Genomic DNA, 12,181 nt, shown 5'->3' on the forward strand with positions numbered 1-12,181 from the left:
CTCTTCAAGGTTAAGAGTTCTTGAATTTGTTATTAAGAGTCCTTAGTCCTTAGTCTGGGGACCAGTAAAGAATTTACATGCATTTACTGTCAGTTCTCTGTCACCAGTGTGACCAGCACGTTTTTCACACTTATTAGTTGAAGAGTAAAAGAGGAAAAAATGCTCACAATCCTAGAAAGAAAAAATGGACTTCTAGGGAAAAATCCTGTGCCTCTGAGTAAGTTTATACAGTTTATGAAAACAAATGTAGGTATTGTATTACAAACACTGTTATCTAAGTCAAAATTGCTATTAAGTTCAAATGTCTCATCTCTATTACCAGTAATTTTTCTAGTGTTTCACAGGTCTCACTTCATTTTATTTGGAAAATCTAATCCTAATGTATTTAGGACCTAACAGGTATGACACATGCATTTGCTCAGGTTTTTAATGGATCTGACATTTGCAAAACTTTTCTTCAAGCTGCGTGATGCAACCTGATTTTAAAACCTCTGTGAGTGATAAAGTCATCACTAAAATATTGCGCAATTGAGGAGATGCATAAAAACTTAAAATTGAGTGGTGGTGGAAAACAGCAAATGGTTCTTTTCTAATTCACTTACTCTGTGAATTTGAAAAGCACATAAGTAGGTTATAAGCTTGTGTTAATGACTTTTTAGCATGAAATTTATGTTCCCATAAAACAGCTATTCTTATAAGTCCCAATTATACAGACTAAGGAAAGAAGATGTATTTTTATCACTCCATTCAAACATAGCAATTCATGTTTTCTAGCATTTTTCTAGAAAAGTGCATAGTGTAATACTAACCAGTTCTACATAAAACAGTAGCAGATTTGTCAGCTTTTACAGCAGTCCCTCTGAAAGAGAGCTGTAGGAATGCAAACATTGTTTATCAGATTTTTTCCTAGCCTTGAATTAATTTTAAGTCTTCAAATATTAATGCTTTTACACTAAGTTCAGATTTTAGTATAACTAATCCTAAATGAAATGTGCATACTCTGCCGCCAAAGCAGCTATAAAAATGCAAATCAAATTTAAAAAAAAATTTACATTGAAAAACATAAAGTGTCTGAGTTGTATTTATTAATTTCTCAGGTTTTGCAGCAGATAGTGGTAGATGATTGCATTTTCACTTACCTTTTGGGCTTCTACATGCTGAATTTATCTGAATCTATGAGCTATTGCCATCCTGTGCAATTCCAAGAAGTAGCTAAAGTGGTTTTGTGTTACCTTTTGATCCACTGTTGACGATTCATTATTGTTGAGGCTGTCATGGCATCTTCTCAAGGGCACTCTCAGGCTTTTGGGATTTTGACTTTTATTTCACTTAGTGCGGAGTGGGTTGATGCTGCTATGACTGCTGAGCAAGGAGCTACCTGTGCAGGTATATTTATAGTATAAATAAAATGAGCTGTGGAAAGATAAGGAAAGATTTGGCAAGACCCAGGACTTGATGGCTGTGTTTGTGCTAGTATAACATGGGTAGCTTATCTGGGTATTGAGGCCAATTCAGGAATGGCTTGCCCCTATTCAGGTAGTTTTCCTCACAAAGTGGGAAACCTCTTGTCCCTAAGCCATTCCAGTTGCCAGACTGTGCCTAGGAAGATTGAAGGTTGCTCTGGTGTGAGTCCTACCCGGGAGGACAGTGGAAGTTACTGGTGGAAGACATTGCACTGCAGTGCCCAGTAGCATTAACACACACTGGAGTTCACTGGTTCAGACCCAGCCTGTGGGTTGTTCTGCTGCAGAGCCTGCATCTTCTCTCTGCAAAAGCTGCAGCAGCTTCAGAGTGAGTGGGAAGACAAGAATTAGGGTGGGAAGGAAGGAAATGCTACTCCTAGTTCCAGCTCTGCCCTGATCATTGCTAGCAGAAAACGAAGCCAGATGCTGTCAGTGCTAAACAGCAAGTAATTTACATAGCTGTGTTCAAAGTATAGCACACCAGAAATTAATTTCCTGAGACATATCTAAATGCAGTACTAAAGACTGTGAAGATGTTTTCTTTCAGGCTGTTGATTAAAATCCATAGATTCCTTCTTTCAGGCTAGAATTGGCATTTTAAATATCGAGTGAGAAACTCAAACCAATAAAAAGGAAAAAAGAAATTAAGGAAAAGGAGAGAGTTTTTTTAAAAAACCTACTTTGTCTACTGTTCTAAATTTTAAAGTTGCCTTGGGATTGAGAAAATTTATTGCTCAAGAGTCACAGAACTTGTTCATCTTCCCGAGCTAAAAATCAGCAGTGAGAGATAATATATTTAAATTTTGTTCATTAAACATAGCCTTTCAGAAAAGATGTAAGGGACAGTTATTTATTGAAGTAGCTTTAAGCCCTCACTCAAACAAGAAAAATATGTTAACTTTAACTTTCCTAGTGTAAAACAGTATTTCTGAAATTTTCATGAGTGACGTCTGCTTATAGGAGCACAAACTGAGTCACTTTCTGGGAACCCTCCTTTTTGATCCAAGAAAGTACAATTTTTTGGAATTGCAAGTTGACAGCAGCTTCTGATTTAAGACGTTAATAAAGTGCTGAAGAAACCAGCTATAACAATTTCATTACTATTCTGATTGAATTGAATTTTAAGTAATACAAGAGAATAATGAAATGAGAGGCAAGTGTAAAGATGAAGATGTTTTCAAAGAACAATGATCCATATATCCTGCATTTCATATTTCACCCCCCACTCTAGAAGAAGACTTATTTTGGTTGGGATTTATATCATTGTTTTATTTAATTTACATCATTTCCTCTCTGGTTACTCATATTCAATAAATGGTAACTTAAAAATACGGATTCTAGGTCAGTCACCAATGTGACAGGTTAAATTCACTCTAGTACTAATTTTGGAGAAAGAAAAAAGCCATAGGCAGGAAGCTTAAAGAGAGTCTAAAGAGAGCTTAAAGAGAGTTTAAAAATGTTAAATGTGATAATGAAATCTTGGCAGTCTCTGCCACCAAGTGGTCATTCAGCAATTTACAGTGGATCTTGTGTCCTGTTACTGGTACACATAAGATCTAAAGTTTTACACTTCTGATTTATCTGCCAGCTTTCAAGGTGGCTAATTAAAAGTAAATTATTATCTTAAAAACTGTGCTGGAGGGTGAAGATTAACATAGAGGCATTACAATGTGCCTGGTTTTACAAGTTTGCAGTGTCATAACTCATGTCACCACATATTACCAATTTTGCTATTTCAAGTGAAAATCAAATTGTAATTGAGCCGTAGATTAACTTTTGAGGTGAAACAATGTAACATAAGTTTGAAACTGGTAACCAGCATGAAGCTTTGCTTTTAAAATATGTAATAAAATACATAGTAAATACCCAAGGCAACTTCCCTCTGCTGCTGCAGAGGAAGTGTGATCTTACACTTTTTCAAAAAATGGTGCATGAGAAATCCAGGAGCTGAAATAGCAGGAAGATTGTTTTTCTCTTTTAACCCAGTGTTGTAGATGAGGCCCAAGAAGTGTGATTAGTTCTAAAATTCTGAAAAACATAGTGATTATACTAGTCATTATTTTTTATTATAAATCAGATTCCTAGTTTAAGTTAAAACATTTTGATAAGATTATACTTTTTAAGATATATTCAAAATATCTGAAGTAGCTTTATTCAAGTGTGAAAAAATAGTAACTTGCCCTTTTTATACATGCCTGTCCACATGTAGATGAATATATAAGAGAAATATTAATTGTTTTATATGTTTTACATTATTTATCTTTTATCATTACTTTTGCTTAGTCAAGTAAACATAGACTAAATAGATAAATAATGTTTTTTAAAAAAGTATGGACAAATAGATTTGTGAATCTTTCTGAAGAACCAAAAATTCCCAAATTCAGTGTACACTTTATATTGATCACTAATGCATATGTTTTACCAATAGATTTAATCAATTTTTGTATCAAATTTAATCAATTTTTGTATCGAAATACAAGCCTGATCTAATAGAAGGTGTCCCTGCCAATGGCAGGGGCATTGCACTACCTGTTTTTAGATGTCCCTTCCAACACAAACCATTCTGTGATTCTATGGAATGCTGAACAAAATCTAATAGTATTTAAATTATTCCCGGTGTATAGCTGTGTAAGCAGCAAATCCTGCCCCATTTTTGTCACCAAATTGTATCCCAGCATATCCCACAGGTATTTAACAGGCTTCAAAGTGCCCCAGTCTGCTTATCAGTAGATGCTCGATATATTAGGGCATAACATAGAGGGGTTCAATGGAAGTACAAAACATCCCACGGGATTTGAGACACTGCTCTGATGGCCCCATCCTTTGGAAGAGTAAAAATTTGGTTGGACCATTTCCATTTCAGTTTCCATTTCAGGGAACTGAATTTTTAGTGGCAGTCCCACTTATTGCTCATCCAGATCCACCATGACTTATATTTCTTGCACTGCTATTTGTTGAACTGGCCCCACTGTTTATCTAAAGTAATACCATTTGGTTTTGCAGTTTCTGTTCACTGTTACCGCAGCCCAGTCATTCAGCTTGAGTCCCAGTTCACCATTTTGTGATGCCTTAGGTTTTCTGTCATAGGATATATACATGAAGTACACATATTGATCTTCTATTTATTTTGTACTATAAATAATGTTTCTGTTTCAGCTTGATCAAAGGAAGCAGTCGAGTATAAGAAGCTCAGATGAAATTCACTTGAACAGTTTAAACAATCCTCCAAGACAATACCAGGTAAAAACCAGTTTATTTTTAAATAAAATCAAGAAGTAGTAGAACTGGCAGACTGATGGCATGAGGACAGTTTTGAATTTATGCTAAGTAACATGAGTCAAGGATAAATCCACAGACCTTGTATATTTCAGAAATAAATGAAATGGTTTATGTATTTGCAGTACAATTCGAGGGTGTTTTTCACTCCTCTTTGTTTCTTAAATGGCACCCTTATAGTGCAATTTATTTATGTGCTTTAGAAAAATGTTCTTAATTTTAGAGTTGAGTCCTCAACTGCACAATGTGAACTGAGAAATCCAAAAATAAACCCCAAATCTTTCCATTCCATTTGCTGAAGCAGATCAGCTTATTGTGGCACATCTCTACATACAAATGCCTCAAGCACTGCAAGTATCTGTCAGCCTTTATCCTATCAATGCAGTCTGGTTTTCCTTTGCCTCCTAAACAACTGCAATGAGCCTTTGTGCAGTTAAGTATAAGAAGACCCAGCACAGTCCTCATAAATCTCAGCTATTCTGGTCCAGAGACTGCTTCTTTCCTTCTTGTAATACTACAAAGTGGGTAGAAAGGAAGAAGCAAGAGCTGCCTGGGTAATATGAAAAGACAATCTGAATGAAAAAAGGTACAGAAAATGAGTATACTTTATTGATCACAAGAGAGATTTTCCCTTGGGCAGGCTAGCGCCGCTCCACTTTTATGTTATGCATTGTCTACAGGAGTCTGTTCCAAAACTCCCTCACTTTTTCACAGCCAATTTCATTATGATGCAGGGATAGATACTAAGATTAAAAATCTATGCCATAAACATGTAGTGTGGCTTTGTATTTGAAAGATTCTTGGATCATTATAATAAACAGTACAGTTGCTGACCTTGCAAGCGTGATCAGGGTGATGGCTTGGGACCACTAATCTGGCATGACTCACCTCAAAACCAGCTCTATCATTGTGGAGACAAAAGCAGACATATAAATCTATGAATTTTTTCTATCTTAAAATGGAAAAGAAGAAGTATTATGTTGTCATGGACTACACCCTATGAAAATATTAAACCCAAAGGCAGAAATACATATCCTAAAATGTATTTGGATACCTTGTTCTTTTTTAAGTAATTTGAACTGTTGGGAGAGTCAGGGCCAGAATTCATTTTTTTCCTGGAAAGGTAAAATTTACAATAAATTTGCTGGCCTAGATTCCCCGTATTATTAACAGAGAGGTTGGTCATTCTCATGGTATAAGCTATTCGATCACTTTTAGTTGTCTCAGATGAGCTGTGCTCTCAGGTTTGCTCATTTTATCCATAGAAGGAAATAATATGTATATTTACCTTAGAAAGTATCTGTCTTTGGTTAGATGAGTCCCAGATGAGACACTTAAATGACTTAGAATTTTGGATCCCATTTTCTCTAAGCAAGCCCTAAACTGGGAAAACATAACTTACCAAATATATCAAAATAAGATCAAATAAACTAACAACAAAAGGATTTAGCAACTAGCAATGCTAAGCAGGGTCATTATCATCTTTGAGTAGCAATAAAGGCCAGATGGCTTCATCTACTTGGAGATCAAAGATGCAACTGTATTAATAGCTCTTACAGCCTCCAGTAGCAGGTTAAAGGTTATGAATTATAACATTCATAAGATTGTCTTTAGTTCTCTAACTTTCAAGTATATATATATATATATATATATATATATATATATATATGCAGAATCATAAAGGTTAAATATCACCTATAGATTAAAGCAGAGATTTTTACATTAAATTTCTTTAATTTGTCAAGTTCTACACTGAAGTATCTGAATGCAACAGAAGGTAATAGAGGTGTCATAATTTAACCCATCTGTCAGCTAAGTACCACACAGTTGCTTACTCACCGCCCCCACACACTGCCCCCTTCCAAGTTCATGGGATGAGGAGGAGAATCATAAAAGGTAAAGCTTGTGAGTTGAGATTATGGTGCTTCACTAATTTAAATAAAGAAAAAAAAAAAAGTAGTCGTAGTGGTAGTAGCAGTAGTAATGAAAAGGAGAGATAGAGGAGCAGTGATCACCCCTCAAGGCCAAGCCCCCCCAGTTTCTATACTGAGCATGATACTCTATGGTATGAAATATTCCTCTGGCCAGCTTGGTTCAGCTGTCCCAACCATTCTCCCTCCCAGCTTCCTGTGCCCCTGATCAGCAACAGAGCATGAGGCATTGAAGAGTCCTTGCCTTTGGGTAATCACTGCTCAGCAACAACTAAAACACCAGTGTGTTATCAACACTATTCTCATACTAACCCAAACTCACACTGTACAAGCTACTAAAAGGAAAATGAACTCTGTCCCAGCTGAAATCAGGACAAGAGCTCTTACTTTGAAATGTTATTACAATACTACTCCAACTAAGAAAACTCCTTTTTTCATTTCTTTGTTTCTTCTCTGCAGAAAATAATGAAGCGTCTTATTAAAAGATATGTGTTGAAAGCTCAGATAGATAAGGAAAGTGATGAAGTCAATGAAGGTGAGTATGTTGATGAATTGTATGTTTCATCAGAGAATCAAACTAAAGTGATTATATATTTCCAAAATACTTAATCCCCTTCACATCTTTACAAGTGCAAGAGGTAAAGTTAACATGCTGTTGAAGAGGTGGAATTTATGTCTCTCCTCTCCCATCAGAAACTGTCACTGATCTGACAAGTGTTAAAATGTGTTGCTACATGTAGTAATAATAGAATCATAGAATAGTTTAGTTTGGAAGGGTCCTTCAAGATCATATGGTTCTTTAAAGATCTGGTGGTCTGGGCAGTGATGGGTTAATGATTGGATTCAGTGATTTTAGAGGTATTTTCCAACCTAAATGATTCTGTGACTGTGATTCTGTGATCTCTCTTACAGCAGAACAGCATCTTCTATCGAATAGATCATGTGAGTTTTGTGAACTCATGGTCTCTCACACTTTTGCCTTCAGATTTGTTTGATTCCTGAACTACATTTTCATATTTCTATCCCCAAGACACCATTCCACTGAGGTTAGCTCAGCTGGTCAAAGCATGATGCTAATAACAATAAGATTTTGGGTTTAATCCCCGTGTGGACCATTCACTTAAAGCTGGACTCAATGGTCATTGTGGGTCCTTTCCAACTCAGAATATCCTATGATTCACCAATGGGCAGCAGAATATCTACTTCTTCTGTTCAAACAAAGAAATACAGGAAAAAACCATAATTGTGAGATATTTGGGTATGTTGTTTTTTTCTTTTGTTAATATTGTGGTCCTTTAAAATCTGTTACAGGTGAATTGAAGGAAATTAAACAGGACATCTCAAGTCTCCGGTATGAACTCCTTGAGGAAAAATCTCAGAATTCTGAAGATCTGGCAGAACTTATAAGGAAACTTGGGGAAAAACTGTCACTTGACTCTAAGGAAGAAGAAAGCAAGAGATAACCAAAATAAGATATGCAACAGAATGTTAACAATTCCCTTAAAGCCATATTTCTGTTTTCCTCAAGCCTAGCTCACATTTCTAAAAAAGATTCAGAAATTAAACCATTCCAATGCTTTATTGAAAGAACACAGTGGCAAATCCTCTAGGTCTACAGTAGGGAGACCATACAACTTCAGTAAAGGTATTTATTCTTTACCTGCTGAAGAATAATTGATCTGAGATAGTTTAAGTATTCAATTTACTGTCTAGAATTCCAGTGGAATTCTTGATGAGCTCAGTCACGAAAGATTAAAAGCGTAGATCAAAATTTTCCTATGTTAACTCTTTATTTTTTGCAAATTGCCCTTTGTAACCATTCTTACATATATTTTAGTGAAGCAAAAGAGAAAAATCCAGGCTTTTATATATATATATACATGTATCAAAAGCTATTTAATTTTTCCAGCATTCCCAACTAGCAAGAAAAGAAAAAAAAGCTAACTCTCTTTCTTAAGAATATGTAGGATATTAAAATAAACCTATGAATGTTTCCATGTAGAGGTAAGTACCAGGACACTCAGAGCACTGTGTTGTATTTTCCCCTACTGATCCCTGTCAGCACTGGGCTATCCTTTGAGATACCTAGGTTCCAGTGGGAGTTAGTGCATTAAGAAAGAAATATTTTTCACCAAGTTTATTGAAAAGCTATTTCTGAGCCTGGGAGGCTGGAAGAAAACCTTCTTTAACCCAAAATAATTAACCCTTGATGTTCCAATCTGTTTAAGAATTACTAAGTTCTCCAGCTTTTATGTCTTGAACTGAACCTCCCAAACTGCAGGTTACGGGTTTGAATGCAACATTTTTATTTGAGGTGGAAGATACTAAAGTGTTAGGTCCAAACCTCTCTTTGAATTCTGGGAATGTCATGCCTGGGGGACCATGTTTCTCTATGTTAATCCTGTTTAAATGATTAAATTTTCTGCAGACATAGATAGCAAACAAAACAATCTTGTTGCAAAACATAATGAAATCTTATCTCCTCTGGATTTGTATCCCTCATCCTTTTTTTCCACTGGTGACAGCTCAGCTCTTGTGCTGTATTCTTTAGGACTCTTTTAATGAAGAATCTTCACTCCATGTGGTAAAGAAAGCTCCAACATTTTCACCCTGCCCACTGCAATAGTTAAAAGTCTCTTTCTGTTAAACTGCAGATGAGCTATCCCATGCTCTGTCTGGCTGTTTGTTGTGTAACAATGTCCATGCAGGACAGTCAGATGGTTTCTGTCTTTCCAGATAGAAACAGCATAAATTCCATTCCATAATTTTTCCCTTGGTTAATATAGTAATTTGTGTTTCTCTCTTTGGACAGTCACTAATTCTGGAGGTGTTATAAACATATATTACATTGGGCACCTCTGCTTCTCTTTAAGCTTTTTTTGAGATTAGTGAAAGGGCTGTGAAAAATTATAACATGTCATCCAGGTATGTAACACACCTGTAAAAGACTTGTATGAAACAAGACTTAAAAAGGCTTGTCAGTAATTGCTTTAAAATTAGCTTTGTGAAACTTATTTACTGTGGAATGTATTAGAATGTTTCTGCCTTTCCCTTTCAGGCTGGAGATTATTTTTATTGGGTCTAGATTAGTTTCCAGCTGGATTTTTATTGATAGTTCTTTTTAAAAAAATATTGATGGAATCAGTGTGTATTTTCAGGGAAAAAAGACATATTAGAATGGGTTTTGAAATCGCTTGGAGACAGGTGGAGGTAGGGGACTGAGGTCAGTTTGCCCTGTGAGTGTTTGTCATGCTTTGAAGGAAGAGCTTGGCACGAAAGTTTAGCCACGAATGGAGTATAGGGAGCAACATGTGTCCTGTGGGCTTCAGGTGCAATGAACTCAGGGTTTAGAAACTTCTAAGGCTTCTTCATCTGAGGGAGAAGGAGGAAAGTGAGGATTCAAAGGTAGTGGAGCACAGGCAACTGGTGTGACCTTAGGCTGGAAGGCAGTGTGATGGTAACTTTCACTGCATTTTGGCTCCTGGATGGTTCCTGGCCATCTCTCTTGGCCAGGACTGGCCTCTGAATTTAAGTTCCACCTGAGTATTTTGGACCTGGTTTTCTGAAACAGTGGGCAGTTCATTCAGCTCCACCGAAGGGCTGTGTTAGAGGCCATGCTGCTCAAAGCACATCTTCCATCTGAGAGAAGCTCTTCAGAAAATCTGTTGGTCAGGATCAGAGGTAACACAGACAGCCAGTGTTCACTTTCAGTAATCAGAAGTCTTAATTTTTGGTCATTGTAATACACAGTTTGGATCTACTGTAGTGCTCATTGATGGTAAACCCTCACTCTCCATAAACCCAGAGAGAGGAAATGCATATACACAGTTTGAGATCCAGGCACTTTTAAAGTGAAGATTTTTATTACAGAGGTAAAATGTACACTGTGAATTTGTTTAAACCCAAAATTTGATGTACCTTAAAACTATAAGATCATAATGTATATATTGTATTTCATGAAGAAGATACATACGGATTTTTTTAATCATTGAAGATATTTTATATGTAGTTATTACTCATGGAACAATTTGTTAAATATATTTGAAGAGGTCTATTGCCAAATGTAGTGTGACAAGCAGTGTAGTATTTTAAATGAGCACAATGCCAAATATATTATGCTGATTAAAAAAAAATTAAATGTACCAAACTAAAAATGCCTTTGTGATCCATTGTATGAACATTTTGGTATTTCACTTTGGAAAATTGGCTGCTCCTGCTTGGAAGACTGATACGGTAAAAAACTTGGATTTCCTAACAACACTAATATTAAAATAACACATTTCAAAGAAGTATTTTCGTACTTAATTAGACTCAAGGCCAAGTATTTTGTCACCTGTGACTGTGCCTGATGCTGGTTCAGAACATCTGCAGTAACATAATTTTCACCTTACATAGTTCTCCTTTTGGTTTCTAATAAAACAATAATTTGATCAGAAAGTATTTCCATATTTTTTTGTGAATTATTAGGATAACAAGATAGTCTTGTCTTGCTACCTACTTAATTGTGTCTTTAAATCTTGTTAATTACTTGAGTTCAGCAATTCTGTTTCTGTAGCAGCAGCTTCCACATCTAAACCAGACCTGCTATGAAGTATTGTCTTTATATACATTTTTTCCCCTGAGTATTTCTTAAACTTGAATTTTGAAATATGGTGAGTAGATTTCGTCATCCCTTAGAGAATCTCCTTTCTGTTTCACCCAAATGTATTTCACTAAAAGGTATGGAAGGACTTAAGAACTTCTGAAGAGAAGGCAATGAAGTAAGAAAATCCCCAAATCAATGTCTGTGGAAGGTTTTCTCACACTATTCTGGATGAAACAGAATCACATCTAAATATTGAGAGAAAGCTTTATATGTCATGGAGGAATGGAAATTTTATTAGGGACCAATCATGCAATACAAGCCTAAAGTACCCAAGATTTACAGTGACAGATGCTGAGAAAAAGCTATGGGATTTCAAATTAAAGTTCTGACATTCCAGGTAAAAATCTGCTGCATTACACCATATTTTACAGCACTGACAGGCCAAGCCAATGAATGCTGCTGGTTTTAGAAGTGGCATCTACAGATTCATTTGATTTTAGATGAAGGCCATGAAGACAAGCAACTGAGCTTGTCTAGTCTTTCTTTGTGTTCAATGGATAGAATCATTAAAGGCATGATTTTGTGTCATAAGGTAGACAAGTATTCCAGGTAAGTCATAGTAGAAGTGACCATTTATCTCCTGTTACTCTGAAGAAGCCACTCTAGCTGTTGGCAACATTTCTGTTGAAGTGTGAGAAGTCTCAGCTTGTCAGAAATCAGCACTCAGCTCATGATTGCTGCAAGGCCAATGAACCATCACAAATGATCATCTCATTGGAAGGGCTTGAACTGATGGGGACAGTCACTGCAAGGGGCAGGATCTAACTTCCCATCCCAAGAATCCATCCCATTCCCCAGGGATGATGGATGAGTTGGCTTCTTCTTTGCTCTGCACCAATATTTTCATTTTTCCTTCTTCACTAGTG

At 36.1% G+C, this 12,181-nt stretch overlaps 1 protein-coding gene across 2 annotated transcripts in view; it reads left to right on the forward strand.

Moving 5' to 3' along the window:
* The window catches only part of TRPC6 (transient receptor potential cation channel subfamily C member 6), an 80,890-nt gene extending 69,783 nt beyond the window's left edge, over nt 1–11,107 (forward strand). For both annotated transcript variants that reach the window (XM_054655147.2, XM_077173962.1), the window contains 3 exons: nt 4,620–4,703; nt 7,130–7,205; nt 7,982–11,107. In XM_054655147.2, coding sequence (XP_054511122.2) covers nt 4,620–4,703; nt 7,130–7,205; nt 7,982–8,133 — 312 coding nt within the window. In that variant the 3' untranslated portion in view covers nt 8,134–11,107. The remainder of the gene's footprint in view (nt 1–4,619; nt 4,704–7,129; nt 7,206–7,981) is intronic.
* Nucleotides 11,108–12,181: the final 1,074 nt, after the last annotated feature.

Source organism: Agelaius phoeniceus, chromosome 2 (genome assembly GCF_051311805.1).
Source record: "Agelaius phoeniceus isolate bAgePho1 chromosome 2, bAgePho1.hap1, whole genome shotgun sequence".
NCBI lineage: Eukaryota > Metazoa > Chordata > Aves > Passeriformes > Icteridae > Agelaius > Agelaius phoeniceus.